At 44.7% G+C, this 26,033-nt stretch overlaps 1 protein-coding gene across 1 annotated transcript in view; it reads right to left on the bottom strand.

Annotated features, from left to right (window-relative positions):
- Nucleotides 1–1,547: 1,547 nt before the first annotated feature.
- The window catches only part of TMIE (transmembrane inner ear), a 38,586-nt gene continuing 14,100 nt past the window's right edge, over nucleotides 1,548–26,033 (bottom strand). Inside the window, exons 2-4 of the mRNA XM_009281025.1 lie at nucleotides 18,420–18,537; nucleotides 2,120–2,269; nucleotides 1,548–1,654 (exon numbers count right to left, since the gene is read on the bottom strand). Of these exons, the coding sequence (XP_009279300.1) occupies nucleotides 1,548–1,654; nucleotides 2,120–2,269; nucleotides 18,420–18,537 (375 nt within the window). The remainder of the gene's footprint in view (nucleotides 1,655–2,119; nucleotides 2,270–18,419; nucleotides 18,538–26,033) is intronic.

Genomic DNA, 26,033 nt, shown 5'->3' with positions numbered 1-26,033 from the left:
ATGTAGTGAAACTTTTTTGGGGACAGGATGCACACTAATCTCTAAGGAGGGCAAACCAGCGGCTTTGATCACACATAGCTTTTGCATCTAACACTTCAGGCGCTGACAGCTGAGTCAGTCCTTTTGGGTCCCCAAGATTGGAGACATACAGGTATTTTTAAGGCACAGTTTACCTCTTCCACTTTAGCACCTCCCCTACCATGACAGGAATCACGTCCTTTTTATTTTCCACCGTGGATAATGGGATAAAGTTGAGACAACTAGTGCTGATGCAGACTTCTCTATAGACGTGAGTAACGTACTTGTGGTTAGATGACTCCCACCCCAGTACCAGTTCCTTCAGGGCAACTTGGGCAGATTTATATCCGACCCCAGAGGACTAGGAGCTTCAGAGCACATGTATTCACGAGCCATTACCAGACATCAGCAGCCACTCAGCAATATGTTATCCACCAGCCTCCTGTGGTGGATCCAGACCTCCTCCTGCACAGTCCCAGGACCATAATTCTGGGATTCTCAAAAGGTCAAAGTGTGGTCAACTATTCAACTGACACATTTAACTGGATAAATTTTAGGTAGTTTTTATGGTGCAGCTGACTTCCCATAAATTGCTTTCTTGTGGTAATTTATTCAGGAGTTCATGCTGCAATAATTTACCATGGTCTGATTAAATCTACACCAAAATAGCCAGTCTTTGGATGGAGTACATGTACATGTTTGTGGGATGTAAAGGCTGCTCACAGGAGATCACACTTTATTAGCGTTCTGGGGTGAAGCGGCCATTCTGCTGCCCAAATACCCTTTCTGTCTCTTCTGGATATTCTCATCCTTAATTTATTGGTTTTCCAGAAGTAACAGCTAGGCAGGAAGAGGATGCAGCAGCAAATGAGTGAATTTGGCTTTCTGCTATCTACAGGCATGATCCTTCACACCCTCTGGGATCTACTGATAGCTGGTCCTTACAGAGTTAGAATTTGGTCTTTTGGACAGGAAATCGAAGGATACAATACTAAGCACATCCATGTGCGATTGCTCATACTTGTAAGAGTGCATTAACTAGACTTTTGGATGACCTTTGACTTTAAAGTAGGTTAAGAGAATTTAACTGTAGGGACAAGGGCTTATTCATGCCAATTGGGTTCAGCTCCAGAGAGTGGTCTGGCCATCCTCAGTATATATAGTAGTACAGGCACAGTCAGATGTCTGAAGACCTCTGAAATACTGAGGTATGTGCAAGTTCCTACTGTTAAGCACTTAGTTCTGTATTTTGCTGGTGTAGGACTAAATTTCTACAATTATGTTATCTGCCTCTTTGGCCAGTTTCACGGACTGAAGCATCACTTTTTGAGTCAAGGAAACTCCCAGTTTCCATGTAGCTACAGACCCCAGGGCTTGCAGAGACACAGGAAAGAGAAAAAAAGAATTATAAAAAGTTATTGAGAAAACAGAGGTGAAACGCAGAAAGGGAACTGAGAAGCAGTGTCCAAGGTATGATGGATCTCATTAGAAAAGAGAAGCCATAGACAGACAGACGGGAAGGCAGTCCCCTAATTTCCTTGCAGGGTCATTTCATCTTCTTCTTTCACCACAGGCAAGGAGTTGAGAGGTCTGGACTGGACATGACCAGAGAGAGTTAGGAGAGTTTCAGTAGAGCCTAGGGTACAGAATCAGGAAAAATGAGTGAGAGGAGCGGAGACCAGTGACAGAAATACTCTTGGCCATCCAAATGGGGCAAGCCATTTATGGGTAATGCGAAACTCTAACAACTCTTTTTCTTCCTACTGACACCTCCCCCTCCCCCAATCCAGGAACTGGCCCTTTAAAATGAATCAGACTCTCTGGAAATTTTAAACATGAACTTGAAAGGAATGACCCTGACTTGTACCAATGGAGAAACTGTCCCTTTCATCTAAATGGCCATGCCTGCTGCCACAAATGCTGCAGGTTTAGTGCACGCGAATGGGAAGTGTTTACCAAGTCATGGCAATATCTTAATGGTCGTGCCCAAGGAGCCACACTGATTTACACTAAGGGAGGACCTAGCCCTTTGCATTCATGCATACAGAAAGCCCCAAAAGAAGAGATGGGTCGCATGTGTAGGTGTGGGCGTGGGAAGTACCTCCAGGGATCTCTGTCAGCTCGTTGAGCGGTGGCACAGTCTCCAGTTTGTCTGCATATGTCTTGGCTGCTTGCCGTTGAGCATATCGTGCCTCAATCTCTTTCCTTGTCCGGGGAATCCGGCACTTGAAGATACAGCAGAGCGTGATAACTGGGAAAAGAGAGAGGGAAGCAAGAGTATTAGTTTAGTCAGCAGATGTCTGTCTAGTACAGGCCGGCCCATTTACAGTGGGGAGACAGCAGGAAGAAGAATTAATTTCAGAAGAGTTTCTTCCTGTGGGAACATGTAGCCGTTTATATCAGTGGAAGTACCCGCCCGAGGGATATGGTCACACAGTCTAAAGCAATTGAGTTACCTGAAAATAAAGAAATACCACTCTTCAGCTGAGATATGTGTAAAGGACTGAGCGTGTCCTTCCCACCAAAGCCAATGTAAACCATTGCCTTAAACTATATATGCCACTGGTGTTTCTGAGCATCAGAGCATCAACAACTTAAATTCATTATCTCTTTGGAAATGAGAGCAGCAATTAAGATGTACTGTCGCCCTTCAACAGTGTGTTATTGCTAGAGGTTCCTGACAACACGTCTTAGCCATTCATTTCTGTGGTAGGTAGATGCTGGGGCTGTGGACCTCCAGCTGAATAAAGCAATGAGGAATTTGGCATGGAAACGCTGTAAACCCTTCAAAATAGATCCAGAACAAGAGCTCAATATATGCCTTAACTGACTTTCATCCAAATCCATTTAGCGCAAGCCAAGAATTGAACCCAGATCTCCTAACCCCCCCATCATGCTCTTACTGTTCCATCACGCTTCTTTCCATGAGCTAGGCTTCTTTACATGTGTTAAGGATGCAGCTGATGCTTTTACTGCTAGTAAGAAATATTTTCCCTTCATGCTTAAACCTATACATTATTTCAGAATTTCCATCTGCAAATCTAATCATGATTCAGACAATTCATTGTAATGAAATCACTATTGGTTGGTTTCCTAGACTAGGAATTCACAGGCTTGAGCAGCTCATTGCTTCATCCATGTACCACTTCTGACAACAACAAAGCAGCAACTTCAGGGAAAAGATCAGTAAAACTCGGAAACAGGTAATCATAAAATTAGTTGGCCCATAGGTCCAAAAAAACATGTCAAGAAGCATGAGATCTCATGGACTCTCTGAACTTTTGAGTTGCTTTTTTGCGGGCATCTTTAAAATAGTTCAAGGGATTCTTCTATTCTAAATAAAAGCTCAAATTTACAACCTACCTAAGTTCTTAACCTCATCTATATACCTTATGGAAAGGGTTCTGCAGGCAGGCAGAGCCTTGTGCTTGGAAAGAGGTTGTATGATCAGTTTTACATGCTGTGTCTCTTATTTTATCTGCAGTTCCCCTACGCTGCATCAAGGCTATGAGAAAGGAGCAAGCATCCAGCTTTCTGTACACTTCAAAAGTCAGATAATCTCCTCTGGCTTTGTATCACCATGAGCAATGTATTAGACCTTTGGGACTAATCCAAGGAAATGAGAGAAACAATCTGTATGTTTGGTTCCAACTGTGAGCATTTCTCATTCACCAGGAGTAAAACCATTTTGCAGACAGCCTTCACAACACATCACACAGACCATTTGCTGGTGTAAATTTTACTCTCTAAAAGTTTGTCCTGTACCTGTCCAGCCTCTCCTAAGTAAGGAGGGATCACGTTAACCAGGAACAAGCTCTGCATGACCTCTTCATATTGCAAAAGAGAAAAAGGAAAGTAGTAAAACACCTTTCTCAGTGTTTTGAGGTTGGTGTAAAGTTACCAAGGAAAGTGTAGCAGCTCCTCTATCCCTTTGCTGAATTTTGCTGCCAAAAATATCACTCCCCTTAAACAGCTTGCTGCGGAGGTGGTGTAGTGGAATCACATTCAGGGCCATCTAAATGTCACAACAGACGAGACACCTGAAGCTGAAGTGAATTGCCTAAAACAACGTGAAATTGTAATAACATGTAATTGGGGAAGCAATCAAGATGCTTTTATCCTTGCTCTTCCGTGAAGGTCAGCAACAAGCTGAGGGTAACCGAGCTTTTACTTGTCTTACAAAAGGAAAGCAAGGTGCCCATATGGTGTTATTGGCAGCACAACATTGGCAGCTCGCAGGTGGGTAACATACCACATTTGGAAAGCACACAGCTGGGTCTGCCCGGCTGTTCAGGGCAGCAGGATTTCACGTGCCACAGCTACGTCGCAACCAATGGATGGCACAGACCTTTTCAGGCTAGCAGACAAAAAAATAGCCAGTAGCTGGGCAAGGACTCAGGGCAAGGTCAGACTAGACGTAAGTATGCATTTTTAACAGTGACAGCAAGCAGGGAAACAATTTACTGGGGGCAATGGGGTACGTGCTTTTTCTCTAACCACTTTTAAATCAAGATCTATTGTTTTCCTAAAAGCACTCTGGAATTCAGCTAAGCCAGAAAATCCTCTATTCACACTTGAGAAAAATTTGCCAGGAAAATTAGCACCATATTTCCTGGAGATTGATAAATGATGAGACTGTCAGCTTCCAAGTAGAGCCCAAAGAGATCGGTCAATGCCCTTGAAAGTCAAGGACAAAACGCCTGCCAATATCACAGCAGTTGGCTTAGCCCTGCAGGAAGGAGTAGGGCTTGTCGTATCTCTCACAGTTCTACTTCTTTTAAATTACTAAGGACAAAAACGGTAGTTGCTACATGACAATCATGAGCTGGGCTCTCTGTTTAACTTCCTAATGGAGATAAAGCGTTACACTGAGGTACTGGTGACTTATGTTGTCTTGGGATGTGAAAAGATTCATAACCAGCCACTGGAGCAAGAGGCTTATGTGAAAATAATACAGTACTATACCTATCTCCATCCCTCTTGCAAGCCGTGCTTAGTGTGAGGCTCAAGCCATGCAGGGGGCTAAGTATTGGACCGAATGCCATTGTCTTTTTAAAAGAATAGGCCAGTGAATAAGATTTTGGTACAGGAGCTTTAGGACACTGCAACTGATGCCAGGAATGATCATTTCATTGCTAGTGGGAAGTTATTGCCTGTTGGATATCTTTGCTTTTCCCTCCAGGTCAGACACAGGAGACAAGAGTGGGTGGAATTTATCTGCTCTGGTTTATGTGTCCCAAAGCTAGAGATTATGGTCTCAGACAGGCTCCTTTTATCACTGGTGGAGAGAAAGAAGCACCTCTACAGGGTGGTTAATCTCATCTTAAAACAGAAATTTAAAGTATGCCAGATAAATCATTCTCTGCAGCTGCCTCTCTCCCCATTAACTACAAAAAGAGCTTGGAGTGACCAGTCTGACACAGGACCGTGGAAGAGTTGCGACCCCCTGGAGTGAGAGCCAGAGGCTGGACAATGTGCCCTAGGGCTTCCCAAATGACATCACAGATCTACCTTTAGGTGTGTGAACTGTTCCCTCAGTTAGAAGAGGTGAATCTCATCCTTTGGAACTTAAGAGTGAAACGCTTATTGCATATTAGAAGTTTGGAGCGATCTTAGCATCATTTCTGTTGTGCCTGGAAGATATTTTAAGTCTTTTCCTGCTTCAAACCGGTGAGATTATATTTGCTCCACTGATAATTTATCCATCAAGTGAACCAGAAAGCAATGTAACCTGTAGTGTTTCCTGGGCCTTTGCCGATGCCAAGGTTAACGTTATTTTCCACTGGAAGAGCAGAGATTCTTTCGTTCTGAAGACAATGTGGGAAACTGAACGTGCCTGTAAGGGTTCTGAGAGCATCCTCACCATCATTACCCTTTCTGAGGTTTGGCTGCTTGGGTTCAGGACCAGATGAGAAGTAAAACAGCTGGTGGCCTTCAAAGGAGGAGTTAGAAGAAGCCTCAGTGGAGCTTTGCCTTTTCTTCACTTAGAGTGACTCTTAAGCCGATGCTCTCGTGCCTGGCCCCCACCGGAGGTCCGCTGCAGTGGATGTTGTAGCTGTGCCCATGCCTGGTCATGTGTCCCACTGACCCAGACCCTGACCCATGGACATGACTTTCTGGCTTCACCTCAGACCTGCTTCATCACCACCGACTTGGCTGTGTCTGACGCCAGTTACACTTAACCATCATGTAAGGATGGTCGGTAATGACGATTGCTGTCTAAAAATATCCATTCCTATAAGATAACAGATCAAGAATTGGACTGTACTCTCTTCCATGAGAGTTAAACATCAAAGCAATACTCTCACAAACGCTTCGCATGTGACATGGCATCAGCTGAGCATGGTAACTGATAGGCCCGTGTTCTCAGGGTAGAAGAATTACAACATAAAAAACCCCCAACATGAAAAACCTCCATGAGGGTTATATGTAGAATGAAAGTAGCTTAAACAAAAAGTTTTTGTTTGGGATATGAATATGTGCAGGAATATTAATTGCAACTCAGTTGGATAGTGATAACTTGATCACTTTTGATTCTGGGTCCACAGGATGAAGTATTTGGGGGGACCATTTAGCTTGGATGTAACTTGAGAATTTGTTACTATGCTTTTCTTCTGGCAGGTAGATGACCTGACTTCGAGCCTTGAATGTCTGTTTTATATGAAACATTCACCAATTCTCTTATTCCCCAGGTGAATGCTTTAATCACACTGCTATCAAGCAATATTTAGTCCCTTTTTTTCATTCCGTGGGTCTCCTTTTCCTTTCCAGGATTTCAGCTTTCATTTTAATTGTTGAGAAGTCTTCTAAAATGCGGCCTGAGTAAACTATCGCCTGTCTGATGCTACGGTGAGCTTACAGCAATCTCCGTAAGATGTATCAGTGCCCCATTAGCACCATGGTAGGTCCATGAAAATATTCACCATCAAGGCTTGCAATGGTGACTTTATTCGTGGTTTCTCTGCTATCAAACTACATAAAGCAGCAGAAGAAACATCCTGTGCGACAAAATGCAGTGGAGTCATTTTCAATTCTCTCCGTTTTCTCAGCTTTTCTGTATTAATAATATACGGCCTTGTGATACTGTGATAATGAGCATCTTCCATTAACTGCACAATTAAAATACAAGCTTTTTCTTTTTCAATAACGTGCTGTGGATTGCTTTGCTGTTTGGCTTCTAAAAATCATTTTCTCACTTTTTTTTTTTTTCATTTTCAGTTACCTGACATAGACGGTTGAATTCAGCCACTTATTCTGAAGGAACATTTCTGTTTTAAATTAAAAAGTCAGGTCTGATCCTGCACATGGTGGTGTCTTTCCACACTGAAGCTTCAAGCTGACAACGTATCAAATCATTTTTCATTGCTTCTGCCAGGCTGATCATGTGAAATGTAATTTTTCAAGAAGGAAACAAATACTTGGTGGTCCTTTATGAAATGGGTATTTTTAAGGAGTCAACTTTTTGCTATTTATGATGACAAAAGAGGTATTGTAAATGATATATTGTCATTCTTCAGCATACACTAAAAGACGCTGACTTGGGAAATAATGAGGACTCTGAGGCTTGTTGCTTTCTGGATTTTTAGCATGTTTTCATTATTTTTACAGGGGGCAATGTCTTCCTAATATTCATATCCAATACTATTCAGGTTGGAGGAGCTGAGAAACAGCCCCAAAAAACTATCATCTGAAGTACAGTAGCAGAGCAAATGTTAAACACACAATTTCTACCATAAATAACTAGATGCTTGTGACTAAATAAGGGCTGTGTGTTTACTCCCACTGGCTTAAACTAAAATATTTTGTTTTGTAATTGAAGCAAGCTAAGAGCACATGCAAAAGACCGTGAAAGAAGCTCTATTGGCTTAAACTAAATATCCGTGTGGCCAAGTTACCCTGTTCATGGTCTCTTTTTTCTTTTCACTTAAGTGAATTTAGCTCATCACCAGTAACACAGTTGCTTCTAGTTTAGCTGGGCAGTAAATTTAAAAAAAAAAAAAAAACAAAAAGAAGAAGAAAAGAAACGAGTTGGTTCTCCTAGGAGCTGGGAAAGATGTAAATGAAATATCTTCTCCAGAGACTGCTTGGTGTAATATTTCGGCAGAGCTATAATTGAGAACTGAACAGTTTTATAAATTGAATGGAAATTGGCTGCAATACACAGTAGGTTTGTTCTTTTTGAAGCTGAAAAAATACAGGCTGCCAATGAAGCATTTAATTAACATTTAGCAAAGTAGCCCGTGCTGCTCTGAGTTAATTAGGCAGCCATTCCGTTGTTAATAATGCAAGCAATTAATGCAGATGTATTCAATGGCAAGTTAACTGCAGCACTTGTGTTTAAATGCTCTTTGAGAAGCCTGGGGAGTTGCTTACTGTACGTCTCCAATGGTGCTTTAAGGAAAGAGTTGGCATCTTTTGGCTGTTCAAGCTGCTCATGGCAGTGTTAATAACTGGCTAATTGCGGTCACGCAATGGTCAGTGAGGGCTACTAAACTTTTAAGAAAATTAGTTAGTGCTTGGGTGGCTGCTTGTAGGACTGGTCCACCCCGAGTGCTCAGATGCTGAGACGATGCTGCTGCTGGTGCCTGAACCACCTCATTTAAAGATGATGATGCTGCTGCTACCAGAGCTATTGACATACTGGTGCCTCAGAAGAGGTCCCTGTGCTGGGCTCCAGAAGAAGGAGGGTTTCCCTCTAAAGGGCGTGCGACCATCTACAGGGCACGTAACCACATCCTAGCTGTGGCTCAGGCTTGGGATCAGGTTGCGGCAATGGGGACTCAGGATCTGTTTTCTTCTGGAAAACAGAGAGACATAGATGGTAAAAAGGTCAGATTTGAAGTCAGGTTGGAGATTAATTAGATGCCCTCTCAAGATCCTTCTCAGTCCTGTATTTTATCCCACTCTATGGCTGTTCTTTCAATGGAAATTTAGTACTTGGATTAACGTACTAATTTCCTAGAAAGCAAAGGTAGGAGCCAAAGAATGAAGAGATCTAGACTGTAGTCCCAATAGTTGTGTCAATATGACTTCAAGCAAAACATGTTTTTAAATATGTCCACCTGTGTAAAACGCCCTGAGGGGTCAGGGCCGCTCCAATATTTGCTCAGCCGACAAGCTTAACTACACCTCTAGACGTGATATTTTCCTGGTGTCTGGAAATGAGGGTCTGACCTCTCTGCACATCACAGGTTACTGTGTTTAATTACTGCCTGAGTGAAATAACTTCTGTGGATTGAATCCCACCTTAATCTGGGGAGAGCTATGAAGGGATGGAGAGTGTGGTAGTGTTTAATCATCCTCCCTGCCACATTTATTTCTCAAATTCTCATTTGAATTGACCTGGTTTTAATTTCCAGACTCTGCTTTTGCCTCTCTCCACTAGACTGAAAAGACCTTTAATGCTTTTTTTTTTTCCTTTCCTTCTTTCTGAAGTGCTTCAATGTTGCAATCAAGTGGCCTTTTGATCTTCTTTCCGACAAGCTAGACAAAGTGTGTTCAGTGAGACTCTTGTTTGAAGACCTTTCTCCAGGCATCGAACAGAGGTGAGGATTTTTGTGTGGGTTTTTTTTTTCCTGCAAGCCTTTTTTTTTTTCTTCAGTATTTGTTTTCATACATAGGCACAAGCTCTCACAAGAACAGTATACAGAGGTCAACAAACCTTCCTACCTCTTGCTAACCCACGCTAATACAGTCAAATAACTCCCTACTGCAGCATTATCCTGAACTGCGTTGATTAACTGATTGCTTTGCTCTCATAATAGTTACTAAATTTCACTAATTATCATTTAGTCACTGAATGTTTGTTTGCTCTGTAGATGAGGTCTATATTCCTTTCTCTCAACCATAGATCCTTGCTTCTGCTGTCATTCACTGCATTTAGTTTGAACGGATTCAGCCAACCCCCCTCACGGCTCCCCCCCCCCCCCCCCCCACGGCTCCTTCCACCTCTTTTGTTTGTTTGATTTTAATCCCGTCTACTGGCAAGGAAGACAGCTTTAACAGCAGCCACTTAATGACAGGGGTCATCTCATCCTTAGGTAGACATCTAAAGCAAACAGACTAATTATTCCCACTTGTTCTCTCACCTGGTCACTCTAGATGCCTGATCTGAAGGCATCTCTAGATAGGTGAGATGAATCGTCATGACAAAGTCCATATTAGATGTTTTGGCTGGCAATCTGAGCTATTAACACAAGCCCTAATTAAAAAAAAAGCTCCTGATTGCTTATGCTTTCTGTGTCTTTCTTGGGGTCTTTTATGCCTGGTGCAATAGCTCCTGAGGCTAGGGTGGAGCTCTCTAACCTTCTTTCCCCACCATCCCACCTTAAAGGCTGGGAGCAGGGGTGGAATTTACCATCCCAGGGGGCAAGAGATTTGGGACTGAACCCTCTCCATTGCCTCCATGCAAGGAGAGGAGCTGTCACAAGGAGGAGCCAACACTGCAGCTGTGTGAGGCAACATCTGAGGATGATTGTTTCATCTAACAAGGAGAAATACCTTTTGTCAGGCATTTATTCAAAATAAGCTGGGCCTGTCTTTTCTGTCAAACCAGAGCTAGCAACAAAACCCAGGATCCCAACACCCACAGTTAATCTTGTGGCTTGGGAAGATCAAAACCAGAGTTGGATCTAGTCTGTGCAGCTCAGACCTGTCTACCCCCAGACCTCATGTAGTCCCGTGGATACCCACAGATTTCAAATCATAATTAATTGCAAGCAACATATGGCTGCTACCTACATTCATTTACACCAGCTGAGAAGTAGGGATATGGGCTGTTAGTTACCCTGCCCTGGGAATCTGCAAAATCCCTTTTGTTTGGTGTTGGATTTTGTGCGAGATGGTGGCTTGTGCCTGTTCTCCACAATGGGTGGAGAAAATGCACAGGGTGGGTCAGGCACGAAATTGCACCTGAAGAGCAAACGAGAATCAAAATTATATGGTCTATTGAAATAACAATAGTAATAATAAATCAGAACATGAAGAGTTAACCAAGTGGGTTTGCCCAGGAAGGCCACAAATCTGACTTTCACTTTCAGATCCATAAAGCCATACACAAGTGATACTTGCTTGTCCCAAGCAAATCTCAAGCACACCTGTACCTCGTGCACTGTGCCATACAGCACTGCAGCCTCTCCTCACAGTCCCCATCTCTGATGCCAGAGTCCACCTGTGCACAAATCCGCACTCTGTCACCCCATTGCCTTGACCATGGACGGTCATCGAGTGGGAGGGTGTCGTGGGAAGATGAAGAAGCAGGTTAGGCTTCCAGCTGGTGGGGACACCCACACAGAGGAGCTGTTTCGGAGCCCCACCATGGTCCAACACCCCAGTTCTTCCTCTGGCAGACTCCAGACACAGCCCCCTCTATGTGCCCTGATAACTGTCATGTTTAAGAGACGCCAGCCTCGGGCAACGGCATCTCCGATGCTTTTTAGCTGATAGGGATAACAACTAATTTTGTAGTAGCCTTGGGCGTGTGTGTGAACATGCACAATGGAAGTTTAAGATAACACTATTGTACAGAACAAGAGCAGCATAGGTTCTTTGTCATCAAAATAATCAGGAAGAAAGAATATTTACTTATTATTAATTGGAGTACATAAAAAATTGTCCTTCCTCTGTAAAAGACACTTAACTTTCTCTTAAGCACCCTGTTTTGTGCTCAGCTTGAGCTACGTATGCTGGTGCCAATAAGCGTGGGGGCTTGGGCTATTTTGTAGGCACGCAAGTGCAGGACAGCTCTAAAACAGAAGGAAATGTCTTATGTGTGATAACAGGTTTCCATGTGAGAACTTGGGCTGAGGGCAAAAGAGGGGCTCAACCTACTGTCTCCATATAAGAGCCATCCCTTGTCCCAAGTGAAGTTTTCTGTGATAAAGGGCAGTACTCCTCCCCTCGCATCCACCTCTGCGCACGCTATTCTGTGCGCCCTGATGAGTGTTTCTTGTGTGCTGGGCTGCTGGTGATGCAGTCGTTGAAGATAGATGCTAAAGCCTCTGTCAGAAAGCACCATGTGAAGCATCCCTGAGCCAGCCTAAATTATCTGTGCCTCACTGGAAATTCTGCATATTAATGGAAACATCTGGGTAGTTTTGCTATCCAAAAAGTAATGGTTATTTAATAGTGTAAATCTTTTGCCTGGCATTTATATTTCAACACCCACAGCAAGTTGGTAAATAAAACCTCTAACACTTCAAACTAAACTGCACTCGGTTAATTGCATTCCAGATGTTTAACAGCTTTGTTGGTGCTCGTTAAATAATACTTGATTCCCAGGAACACGTTTGTTCAGCGTGAGCCTCCCTTGTACTCTCACACTATTTTATACTCCTCTTGAACTTTTGACAGGTTCAAGGGAAAGACTCCCAGATAAGGGAGATAAGCAAAGGCTGTGCATTTGTGACTCCCAAGCATCACTCCTGATGACAGACCTGCTTCTTCAAGCTTTCATATCTGTGGTTATATGTCAGGAGAAAAATTGCTGATGTTCGTGTCTGGGGCTACATGTTACTATTTGACTGGCATGGGTGAGAGTGGGAAAGCATCGCTGGTAGGTCTTGCAGAAGGACACAAAGATAGGGAAAAAGAGATCAGAACTGAGCCTCCCACTTTTGCAATCAGCTTCTGCTTTAGCTCACTACTTTGTCACTCCTCGTCCAGGTAAGCCCTACTTCCCGATAGTACTAGACCTGGTGTGGACTACGTATAAGGACATGCAGTGAGCAAACTTGTTTCCCTAGCCCCAGAGCTGTTCTGGTGCCACTAAAACACCAGCACAAAATAATACCAATGAATTAAAGGTCCGCCACTCATGGACACAAGGTGGTCTGAAGTCCACCCCCAGCTTAGGCAGCTCAGCAGTTCCCTGGCATGATAACTAGGTACCATCCAAAGCCAGCTTGGTCTTCAGTTTGAGTTGAGCACAAGGCACGAGCTCCTGCCTGGAACACTGCAGTGGGATGCAGTAATGGCTCTCCTGCAACCCCACCCCACGTGGGAACCTCCTGCTACAGTTCCATCCTACCTTCTCCTTCACTTTCTCCATCCAACAAAGTTCAGATTCAAAGCAGGATGATAAGGTAAGGGGTCTCTCCCTGCCTGTGGTACCTGAAATACATCTGGTTGGTGCTCTACATCAAGCTGGCGTGATACAGAAGAAGGAGAATGCCGGGCAGGAGCTGAAAGGCATTCCTTCCTCTTCACAGCACTGTCCCTACTCCCATCACCCTCTTCACGCCCTCTCCCCTCTATTCATGCCCTTCACTCCAGAGGGATATGCCAGCAGGGATGTCAAGGCATTTTGCCCTGCATCCAGAACCAGTTGTTGGATTGTGTCTGCAGAAATCAGTGGGGCGTTACTCAGAGCTGCTGCCTGCCTCCTCCCTGGTGGGCTGCAGGTCAGACCTGGGGGTGTACATAAACAAGGAAATCAGCAGACCTTGAAACCAAAGTAACATCCAGCGAGGAAAATAAACAGCCCACAGGGCTGCTTAAAAATGTTGATGGTGGTTGTGATGCCAAAGAAAAGGGTGAGTCAATGGAGAGAGCACACTGGGCAAGCGCTGGGCCAGCTGCTGGCTTTCCCAGGGATGGATCAGGACCACCCCCTCCTCCATCGCAGCACTGCAGTTTGCAAAGGACAATACTTTTAGTGCAAAGTCCTCAGTCTTTGTGGATGAAACAGGCTGTGCAAGATTCCAAGGTTATGACTCAATCCCAGCCTATCAGGGCCTCAGTTCCCCATTTACAGCTTTCACAGGACAAAAAAAAAAGAAAAAGCCAGAGGAAGAAATCAGATAGCAGTGCTCCTGAGTGAATCAAATCCTCCTGACAGTTAATCTCAGTTGTCTGTTGTTGTCTCATCAAAGTCTCTCCAGGAAAGAGAGAGAGAGATGCAACTGTTGTCTCTGCTCCTGCCTGTAAGGGGTCTCTTTTCTTATCAACCAGCATTCAGAGAAGCAATCCAGAGTGGCTGAATTATGCCGGGTGCTGAGGCAGCCCTGATAAGGATTTCAAGGCACATTGTCAGGACACTTGCTCTACTTGATTCCCAGAAAGGAAGGTTTCCTTTAACCAAGGACAAAATGACTGAGCTAAAATCTTGGGGGCAGAGGAGCAACTGTGAGTTGACCTACTGTGCGTGGTACCGGAGAAACTTTCTTTTTCCTCCCTTTCTTTCCAGACTTTCCCTTTAGAGGTTGTGCTTGCTTTAAAAATCAGCTTTCATGTGCCTTCTCCATTGGCATTCCTGATATTTTAGTAGATGAATAAGAATTGTGTAGTGATTGAACACATCCATGAGAGTTATACCTCCAGCATCACCTGAATGATGCTCTGCATGTGCTACAAAGTTGTATTTTCTACTGTGGGCTGCTTTACTCCCAAAGGTTTTTTTCTCTCGTGCTGTGTCTTATCACAGAGCAGAAACAAAGGAAAAAGATGGAGATGGATGGGTCCAACAGGGAGATGCTTTCATATGGCATGTGAGAAAGCTAGCTATCAGTTGCTGCAGGAGAGACAGAAAAGCCTTCTGCTAACAGGTGTGCAAATGTTTCATCTCTTCTGGTCTCTGCTGGGTAGAGCTAGGAGGCATCCCATTTGGTCTGTAATCTACCCAAAAACCTTTTTATGAGTTAGAAGATCTCCCAGAGACTTTTCGCCGATTTCAGTGGTGTGTGTCGATACCCACACATGCCTTTGTGTGGGTTTTTTAATATCTTTTTTTTTTTCATTAAATAAGGAAACGTAAGAGAGTTTTGGATTTGGCTGTTTTTCCTGCCTTTTGTTATGTGATGATGCCATCTTGTGGAAGTTGCTGAGAGCAAGAGTTGGAAACCACACCTAGGTCATGTCTATATCTGCAAGTACTGTCGCTCAGCAGGAGCAGGTTCGTGGGGTGGAAGAGCGTGGAGGATCTGCCATCCCCACTTGGTGCGTTTCAGGGGCGGGGGTACTCTGGAGCAGATCTAGTTTGGTCCTGCGGCCGCCCTTAGCAATTATCATGCATACCCGGGACCACACCTTTCTGGGGGAACTATTTTCTATTTCTGTTTCAACAGAAAGGAATTCAATTCAAGTGCTCCACAATCACTCACAGGGCGGTAGCTAGGGGCATTAACTTTAAAAGCATCTCAATTCCTCTCCTCATCCTTATTTACTCCTCACCTGAATTCACATGACATAGTAGACACACCCTTAAAGCCTTGATAACAAGGTGGGATGGTAAGCTAATGGGATCATGTGCAGGCCCTGAGAAGCCCTGGAAAGGGTGCTCTTCTGTCTCTTAGTGCAGAGGGGTAGTGCTGTTAGAGGGTTGTGCTACCCTCTTGTTCTGACTGGGAAGGTGCTCCTGGAACCAGGGGAAAAAAAAAAAAAAAAGCCATACCAAAGCTCTTCTCCAGCTCTTGTACCATTAGAACATTGCCTGGTTTTCTGGACTGATACCAAGGCAGCCCTCAAGAGCTCACTCACAGAAAAACCTGCGTCTGCTCCTGAGAGTTAAAGCTTTGCTGGTAAAGCTGGGGAACCATCGATGCTTTGGGGATCGCAAAGCAAAGGAGGAGGATGATATTGCTGGAGCAAGATACGAGAAATTGGTAAGAACTGACTGTACGATTCAGTTATTCTAATGTCATTAAGTTTGAACCTGCCTTGTTTTGACTCGGATCACAGACTTGGTTAACGGTTGCTGTCTTCACCAAATACTTGTTGTTTTCATAAAGCTGACTGAGCTGGTATGGTTGCTTTCAAATCCCCTCTGCCCACTGAAAGAAAGCTTCTTCAAACAGAAAGGCTGTAACAGAGCAGTAGAGCCCTAAACTGACTCCATTTCACCTAGTGATGAACTGAATCCATTTATCACCCAGACTCAGCAAGCCCAAACCATGTGATCTCCCGGCAAACGCTTTCCTACCTCTGCAGTAATAGATCTGTAGCAGGCTGACATAATAGTCTGACTTTGTTGAACCACCCGCCTGTGTTAGTGGGAACTCAAACCTTAAAGCAGATGTTACTTTACTGAATTGCACGTAACCTATTTGTTTGCTTGTCTAAACACAGATCCTTAAAAGTATTTTAGTTTCTCATAATTCACTGCTTTCAGCACTGTAACATTCTTTGCATGTTGTTCTCTATAATACATTTCATTTCTGGGCTGTCACTAGATGAGTAAACGTTCATGGGTGTTTGCTTCTTGCAACTGATATTTTTAGGTAACTGAAAAATACCTTAGTTTCTTTTCTGCAAGCAGTGCAGCATCTGGTGTGTTGGTTTGCCAGCGTGGCAGACTTTCCATGCTTCTAACCCTAAATAACCTGGTAATGCCAGAGAGAATTTCTAACGGACATCAAAACGATCAGACCTACTGGGCAAAAATTTCTTTACAATTTGATGTCCCCGAACCAAGAAAAACCAGCTAAATAAACCCCTTCACCAGTCTACTTGCATTCTAAATCTCCTGCTGTTAATTTTGATGCCTATTTCACGCGGTGTACGGAGTCACTAGGCTTAAATACTTGGCCATGTTTGCTTTGCTCTGTGGAGTTTCTTGTGATTGCAAAGGGTGTTGTGGCATGTGATGCATTAACATAAGCTTCATTGATTGAGAGCAGGCAGGTTGTAGGAGTAGATATCCCTCAGACTTTGGGTGTAGGGGGTGGTTGCCCAGAAAGGGCAATGAGGGGAAAAGAAAACAGAGGAAAATGCTTGTCCCTGCTTTGGAAATGTGAATGTCTGGTTTCAACAGAGCATGGGAACGGAATAGGAAGGTTGTCAGGGAAGGACTGATACAGGCTACCCACAGCAGCCAAAGAGGTGGCCGTGGCAACAAGAAGTGACTTGATTCATCCAATACCAGCAGAGACAATGACACACAGACTGCTGTGCTCTTCGATTAGATTGGGGCTACCTCTAGATGCAGGTTTAGCAGCAAATTAAAAAATAACAGGGAGCACTAGAAATCAGTTGTCTGCAATACTATGTTCTTAGAGCTGGCCCGGCAAACCCATGTTCTAAACAACGGCTGCTTGTAGGTCAGGGTTGGTTTCACCTGTGGCTGTTCCTCACCAGGAGCTTGCATGTGGCCACTCTGTTTTGGAGAGTGCTCATCACTTATGAGGAATGAGAGCAGAAGTGATGCAGAAAGCTAGGGCACTTCCTTTAGTCACTTTAAAATGCTTCATTACTCCACTTATGAAATTAATTTTAACAAGCAATTAGGGCCACAAGGAAGAATGAGAAGAGAATGGTAAAAAATGCATAGAAGATTTAGATGTGTCTAAGTCCATGCGGCTGGATGATGTCCTTCCTGGAGTGGGTAAGGATTTGAGGCGACCTCCGAGTTGATGGGATTTACCTGCAGGGACTGGGGACAGGCTCTGTCCCTCTGCTCACCTGTCCCTAACAGGAAAAAGAGGAGGTTCAAGGGAATTGTAGATGAGTCAGTGTAACTTCATTTGCTGGAAGAAATGAATTAGTTATACACTTTGCAAAAGTCTAGAGAGTAACAAGAAGATGGGAGAGAAACGGGTTTATCATGTTTGACTCATATCAAACTGATCTGTTTTTTTATATGAAGTTATAGTTGGCTCAAGGAGAGAGCAGAAGATCCTTCCTTTGAATTTTGACGGGGTTATGATAGTGTCCTAAGTGATATTCTCATAAGGAAGCTCATGATAGTAGTTTGCAATGCACAGTGAAGCTGGCTTACACTCTTTCCAGAGCGTGAGCTGCAAGGGGATGAAGCTGGATGAAGACACTCAGGTGGGGAATCAGCCATACCCAGACAGATCCTCAAGGTGTGCTGGGAGAGTGTCTGATCCCATCCCACTGCAGTCACCGGGTCTGAGCCAGTGGCTTCCTAGTGCCTGGGTCCAAAAAAAAGGAGGTTTTTAAGTCCTGAAAGCCCTCCTAAAATGAAGTGAGAGTCTTGGCACTCGGAATAGGAGTTAGAGACCTTAACGCCAGACCTGGCTGTGACTGCAGACCTCTTGAGGCTTCTTATCTCAGCACGTGGGACAGCACCACAAGAGGTCACATATAGTTTGTATGGTTGTGTGACAGGGCAGGACCATGGCTATAACATGCATTTGGGTCTGAATGTGGTACTGCAGCTGAAAACAGTCCCAGCTGTGGCACAGCCCTATAGTCCCTCTTCTTCTCTGGGATGCCACCAGCTAGGACCTGTTACAAGATGAAGCCATGGTGGCCCATCTGTGATTCCTTCAAAGGCCACACCTGCCTTTCCCTGCTGCAAAACCCCCTGTGTGTGACCCTGCGATGCCAGATACCAAAGAGCCTCAGCCTGTGACCTCCATGGCCATTTGGTCTGTAGTCCTCCAGGAACAGGTCCTACTTGGGGTGGTGGTGTGGTTGGTGCAAGGCAGAGAATTATGACTTACTGACTGCCAGGACAAAGATGGCAAAGATACCAATCACCTGCCAGAGGCGCAGCCCCCAGATCACCACCGTCTCCGAAGTGACAGGGTCCGGTTTCTTTTTTGGGGGTTCTGTGGTGGCCTGGGAAAGAGGGAGAAAAAAAAAAAAAAGAGAAATGTGGTTTAAGATTTGCAAGGGTCCCTAAAACAGTCAGAATGATGCCAATAGCACAGGAGATGGTGGACCCCAGTTTACTGGTCCCCCAACAATTTGGGAATCTTTGAGGAACAGAGACTTGGCTAAAAAGCATGTATCTAAAGCTTTTGCCATTTTGAAATTTATCTGAAGTATTGCTGGTTTTCATGACCACAAAGCAAATCTTTTTGCTGTTATTTCTTAAAGTCCCAGCTTTATCTAAAGAGTCCATTACCTGGCGTCAGGAGGAAATTTCTTATTTTGCATTCCTATCTTTAAAAGATATTTTTTAAGACTCAGCTGCAAAGTACAATTTGGCTTTTTCTCTTTTTTGAAAAGACTTCTTCACAAGTTGCGCTGCAGTGGTATCTGCTCTGCTAGGGCTCGATGAGAGGGGAAGGAGGAAAAGAGCTAAACGTCGGGGCGCAATGAGAGCCAGCTGCTCTGTAAAGATGGGAAGCTGAGGGGGAGAACACAAACAGCAGGGCAGGGGTCTCACCAGCAAGACCCCATCCCACCATACCCAAACAGGGGGAGTGGGGCAAGCCCAGGGTGGCAGCCAGGGTGAGCAGAGAGCCCAGGGCACCAGACGTGTCCGTAGTGATGGGGCAGGTTCAAGGGTCAGCAGAGCCCATGGCCAGGCACAGGCAAGGCTGTAGCTCAGGCAGGGGCCAAACACTAGAGCCTTGGCTTAAAGCAGCTCTCACTGGACAGGGATCAGCCCTTGTTGTGCTATCTCACTGTTGGCCCCAGCATCCCGACCTCCAGGAGGAGGATGCTCTGGGTGCCTGGAGAGTAATTTCTTCCTTTCTCCTGAACCCTGGAGAAATACTGCAGAAGAACTGCTAGATCAAATGTGCCAGAAGTTATTGTGTGTGAGACAGCAGTCGATGCCGACCTTTGAGTTTGGTTGTTTCTTTCTATTTTTCTCTTCGTGCTATATTGCAAGACCTGCCAGAGGAACAAGGCAGCTGCTTCCCTGGCTCAGACTGGCGTTTTGGTGCTGAAAGGTGTTGGGTCTGCTCCCCTTCTTCATGCACGTTCCCTTCCTGACCCCACATCAGTCCCTTTTTCTCTGCTCAGACTTCACAGGGCCTGAGAGGAAGACTAGGGCATGGTGCACACTTGGTTTCCACCTTCTTTAACTGCATAGTGACTGCCACAGCCTCCAGCTACCCCACTGTCTGAAGGAGCAGTGCAGGAAAGGACCAGGTAACTTGTCTGTTCTGCCTTGGCCCCACTAAAGCTGATGTAGGGGTAGAGGATTTGTCTGCTGGGCAGAGATGGCCCTGGCCAAGCCTGGCTCACCTGACCTGCAGGCAGGGCTGGCTCTGGGTCTGCTACAAGAAAAGATGTGAATCTTGTCCCCAGTTGTCCTGTTGTGGAGCTCCTCCAGGCATGTAACTCTGTGTGGGCTCGTTTCCAAGCTCTGAATGCCTGCAGTCTGATGTTGCCTTAACCCCCCTTTCTAGACAGGGAATACTCCTCTGGAGGGGAGGACTCCAAAACTTGAGTAACCTGCAGTTCTGTGGTGTTGTTTCATAGCTCCTTGGCTTTAAAGATGTGAGTGGGGGTAGGATTCAACCTCTTAAATACAGGCATCTAGTCTTGCCTAAAGTGTTGTGGAGTATGCTGCATCTGCCCACCCAACAGGGCACAGGTCTTGCACCGCGTCATACATGCCAGCTCCTGTACTCATGTCGGGTACTGTAGGACATCTCAAATGGCACTAGACTTCATAGCAATTTCACAGCAGTGACTTCGTCATCCATAGGTATGAAACAAAATTGGGAAATCTCATATCTACACCTTGCACTGTCTGCCTCATGTCGTATGAGCACCCAGTGCCTCAGTTTCCCCACTGGTAACAGAGGAACATTGCTGCTTCCTTACTTTTGCCTCGAGATATTTTGAAGGGAAGTGCCATGTGGATTTGATACAGGGACAGATACTGGAACTCATTTATAAGTTGAGAAAGGACACTTGACTTAAAACCCATTATAACTGGGGAGTGAGGAGTTGATGGACCTTTGAAAGGTAGTACAATGTGCAGGCAGCAATTTCCGCACAGCATATTCTCTAGCTGTCGAAACAGCAAAGCTGAACGTGGGACGGCTATTCGAGTTGCATTTAAGTACTGGGGTTTTCAATCATGTTGCTTCAACCCTGTAAAGTTAATGTCAGAAAGCACCGATGTCAGATTTCGGGAAATGCAAGGAAAAATGGTTCAAAACGGGTCATTTTGAGCTAGAGGCTCCAGTTCTGTAGCCCAGATTCTCACAGCTCCAGCAGTGTGAGAGATTCATAGCAGAAAGGAGAATATACTGTAGGGAGACTAAACAACACAGACAGCATCAAGGAGTTGAGATTAAAGCTTAGACCAGGGATCCTACTGTTTTTATGTATATATAAAAATAACAGCAATGAACAAACAGCTGTTTGCAGTGAAGAATTTAGGTAACCTGTAATTGCTGGGAGCCCTTGCACTACTTGAGAACACATTAAATGTGTAGAGACAATCCAGTTGTGCTGTGAGTCCAGGTCCTGGCTTCTCTCGTTTCTGCCTTCACGTGAATAAACCACGAGACTGCTTGCTGGCAAGGTGGTGCTGTTTCATTTCTTTTTATGTTGTAGCTTGCAGGTTCCTTTTGTACTTTCACGCATATATACATATATATGTATATTGTAATCTGGAAAATAATCTGAGTAGGAGACAGGATACCAAATGCCTCCGTTCCTTAAAAATATCTTTATTTTTACAGTTAAGTGGACTTTTCCTAGCTGTAAGTGTACTTTTTCTTTCAATTTGTATTTGTTTTAGGGAAGTCAATTTTTTAGTGATGTTCTCCATTAAACAAAAGTCTTGAAATGAATTAGTAATGAATTAAAATGAAATGTAAAAAATGAGCTGAGAGAGTTCTGGTATTTTTCTTCACTCATAAATAGTACTTTTTCTAAGCAGAATAGATATAGATTAGATATAGAATAGATATTTTGAGTCACTAATGACAAGTTTGACTAAAGAAACCTGCTCTTAAATTGTCTTGTAGATGTTACGTTAAGCCTGGTTGTCATTCAGGAAAGCACGTCTTAATCAGTTAAGTTATTCAGGCTAACAAGGAGGTCTTTGAATTAAATTCTGTGGCTTGTACTATATCAAAGGTCAGAAAAGATGTGATAATGTCCTGTTTAGTGTTTGTCTACAAAAAGAGAGGGGATTTGGGTAGAGAGGGGAACGTGTCTGATGCAACATGAAGAGCGCTCTAGTTTCCAGCTCCTGAAAAGGCTCTAAAAGTGAAGTGTAAGGGGGGGAATTAGAAAGCAGGTGAAAAAATTGAATAATAATCATGAGAACCTTATCTTGTGAAGATGATGTGAGCTTTCCTTACGTGATTTAGTGGTGATTTGGTTAGTACTTCAGATGAGGTGAATTGCAACCGCAGCTCCACTGACTGTTGAGTAGATCTTCAAGATCTATGGGAGAGTCTGGGGCAAATAGCCTTACAGATACTAGCCTTTGGTAGAAGAAACTTCTCTGGAGTGACCATTTAGATGAAAACTGGACAAGGATCTGACGGCCTCCATAGTAGCTAGGTGTTGGACAAACAAGGTACCTAAGTCTCATTGCAGATCCAGTCCTTAGTTCTTGTGTGCCTCAGTTCCCCATCTCTGAAATGGGGTTGAGCACGTTTCACAGGTGTTTTAAGAGGACGAATGTTACCAGTCAAATAAGTTGTCTAGACCAACTCTTGTGGTCCCAGTGCAGTGATGATATGGTAGGGTCACACATACCAACAAGCAGGAGTTATTCTCTTGGCTGATGGCTTAGAAAATCAGAGGTTAACAACCCCTCACTGCCAATGAACTTCACGTTATGATGCGTTGTGGTGCAGCAAATCACAGAGTTAATGTGATGTTTCAGAAGGGTTGTGTCCTGGTTTCGGCAGGGATAGAGTTAATTTCCTTCCTAGTAGCTGGTACAGTGCTGTGTTTTGGATTTAGGAGGAGAACAAAGTTGATAACGCACCGATGGTTTAGTTGTTGCTAAGCAGTGCTTACACTAGCCAAGGACTTTTCAGCTTCCCGTGCTCTACCGACTGAGCAGGCTGGAGGTGCACAAGAAGCTGGGAGGGGGCACAGCCAGGACAGCTGACCCCAACTGGCCAGAGGGACATTCCATACCATGGGGCGTCATGCTCAATATATAAAGCTGGGGAAAGCAGGAGGAAAGGGGGGACGTTTAGCAGTGAATGAATTCCTTGTTTGGCTTTGCTTGCGTGCGCGGTTTTTGCTTTCCCTATTAAACTGTCTTTATCTCAACCCATGAGTTTTTCTCACTTTTACCCTTCTGATTCTCTCCCCCATCCCACCGGGGGGGAGTGAGCGAGCGGCTGCGTGGTGCTCAGTTGCCGACTGAGATTAAACCACGACAGGTTGTTAGCAAATCACCTTACTTGCCTTATATGCGAATGTAGGATCTGATCTGAATTGGCAATAGCCTTTTGATAGAAGCTGAAAACACTTCATGCCTAAAAAAAATCTCCTAAACGGGCACATCTGATTCCCTGCAGTGCCCTTCCTTTCTCAGCCCATGAAAGTGCTGTTAAAACACAGCTGTAATGGATACCACAGAGTGAACTGGAGAGCATTCAAATTCAAAGAATATTGTCTATTTGTGCAACACAAATCATATTTTAGTCTCTTCCTAACGAAGGATGCTTCCCGCTGTGTCTGGAGTGCTTTGTCTCCCAGGGGCATCCTGTTCAGAATCCGTCTGTGGTGAATAGGATTGTTGTCTGAGCCAGTCTCTTCCAAGCTGTCTTGGCTACTCGGCACCACCCGGCCACACCTCACTGCAATTTGTGACAGCCACCCTTCTCCCACAGCGCAGGGACTGGCCATGGGGCACCTAGTGCTCAAAACCCAGAATTGCTACAGGTGAACTAAGGGAGAAAGAAAGTCTGGTCGGAGTGGTGCAGTCTTGTAGAGGCATCCGGGACAATCAAAGAGGTAGGAATCTGTGATACTTGACACTGAAAGATCATAGAATCATTAAGGTTGGAAAAGACCTCTAAGATCATCAAGTCCAACCATTGACCCAACACCACCATGCCCACTAAACCATGTCCCTCAGCGCCTCATCTACACGTCTTTTAAATACTTCCAGGGATGGTGACTCAACCCCTTCCCTGGGCAGCCTCTTCCAATGTTTAACCACTCTTTCAGTAAAGACATTTTTCCTCACGTCCAATCTAAACCTCCCCTGGCGCAACTTGAGGCCATAGAAAAGATCTCCTTTTTCTGCTCCTTACAAAGCATCCAGCAATAAAAGTAAGAAATTGAAGAGGCTGCAGCAGACAGCAGCCCTGGGGAGGGATCAGGGCACCCTTTTAGGTTCAGAAAATTTTGTCTAATTAGAAGTGCTGACCCCAGAGATCTAAGTTTACTTCCTGCCTTGGATTCAGCTTTCCTTACTTAATACTCATCCTGGAGTTAACCTCTAGGATAGCCTCAATCTGATTCAGAGGAGACACTTCGTTAGCAGTGCTTGGTACGATTTTGCCATTTTGTGAAGCTCAGCTTTCCAAAGGATGGGTCTTTTCTTCCAGACTTTTCTTCCAGACTTGTCTCTGATGGACTACTGGGAAAGGGAGGCAGATATTAAGAGGAAAACTGGTGAGAAAAGGAAATTGTGGGGTTTCTGCTGGAACTGCATATCTGGGTAATTCTTAAGTGCACATCAAGAAGGGAAAAAGAGATAAACAGGGATGTGGTTGGTGTTAGTCCTGCCAGGGTCATACCAGGTGGGAGCAGAGGTGAAGGGTTAGCTGTGTAGATGGCTGGAGGTTTAAGGCTGACTGTAGTTATTGCTCTAGACTGTCTTAGGAGCAAGTCTGCAAAGGACCATAACGATAGTGCAGGGAGGGGAGCTGCAGCTCTGGAGGTTGTCATGCACGTACTGCCTGCTCAGTTGAGCCTTGCACATTGCCAATAGTCCTTCCTTCCATCTGCCTTGCTCTGGCACTTGCAGGCCTGTGTTGCACAGAGAAACACAATGCTACATGCTTTCTTGACTGTGGTAGAACACTCAGTGCGAGTGGTGGTCTGCTACAAAGAGTGCCAAGATAAGAGACAGGCTGTAGCATTACGCTACATCCAAGAAGCGTGTTTTCTCGTGAGGGTCTGCTCTGGAGAGACCCATGCTTGTGTGTATATTCCCTATACGCAGTGGAGAGCAACCCCTTGTGGGTCGTGTACCTGGTTCCGTCTTATGACCAGCCATGGAGTATCTCATGCACCAGAACCTTGATGATCTTCAGCAGGTTGTTTTACTTTACAGTTAATAATTAATCAGCAATAACCGTAAGTGTCATGTCCTCAAAGAACCCAGAATAAATTAAAAAAGAATGCAAACGGCAGATCTGAAGGCGAGGGAGCAAGAACCCACCTTCGGCTCCATGGCTTGGAAGTGATGGTACTGGTTTTCTACAGCACACAGTTTTTGAGTCCTGAATGCTGCCCTCTGTGCCTGTCTCCAGCAAGAGTCAAGAGTGCGATGTGTTCATTTCTTTGTGTGACTTCTGTATAGGATTGACTCTGCAGCAGCAGCATAATTGTAATCAGAAGCAGCAAACCAAAGTCAGAGTCTGCATTGACAGTGTTAGGCACAGAGCTGTGGGACAAGAGACCCTTGCTGCTTTTGCCTGCTGAACCTTGCAGTGTTAATCTCTTTGCTGTAGAGATCTCAAAGCACTTGATGCATCATCCGTGTTCAACAGAAGCAATACTCCCAGTTCAGAGTAGAGTAGCTGAGATGGGCAATTAAAAAATATTCTCAAGATCATGGCACAGATAAATAGCTCTCTGGGAAACGGAATGAATTATGGGATCCTCCTCTAACTGCTGCACGATTTATGTAAAAACCTTCACAGAGATGGAACATGAAGTAGGCATTATTTTGATGTTTAAACGTTCTCCAGTCTAAGTGATGAAGGAATGAGGAACAAACTGTTGGACTAGTAAAAACATGGGGAAGGTGTAAATAGGCAGAAAGGTAAGGGATGTGCTGACATGTCGGGTGCTACAGCAATTTTGTGACTCAACAGGAGGACAGCCTAGGACTCTGGATCACTGTAGAAGCATGCACTTACCATCAGTAGCAGAAAGGCTAGTGAATGGAGCATTTGCTATGAGTTTATGGACAATTCTGGAGGAAGTTGTGGATGAGGAATAACCTTAAACAAGGCTGCACTTGCACAGGAGGGAAGAAACAACAAGGTTGTGTCAGAAATAGTGTGGCCAGCAGGAGGAGGGAAGTGATCGTGCCCCTGTACTCGGCACTGGTGAGGCCGCACCTCGAATACTGTGTTCAGTTTTGGGCCCCTCACGACAAGAAGGACGTTGAGGTGCTGGAGCGTGTCCAGAGAAGGGCAACAAAGCTG

Source organism: Aptenodytes forsteri, unplaced genomic scaffold (genome assembly GCF_000699145.1).
Source record: "Aptenodytes forsteri isolate BGI_AS27 unplaced genomic scaffold, ASM69914v1 Scaffold52, whole genome shotgun sequence".
NCBI classification, from domain to species: domain Eukaryota; kingdom Metazoa; phylum Chordata; class Aves; order Sphenisciformes; family Spheniscidae; genus Aptenodytes; species Aptenodytes forsteri.
This window is presented reverse-complemented; position numbering and strand designations above follow the sequence as displayed.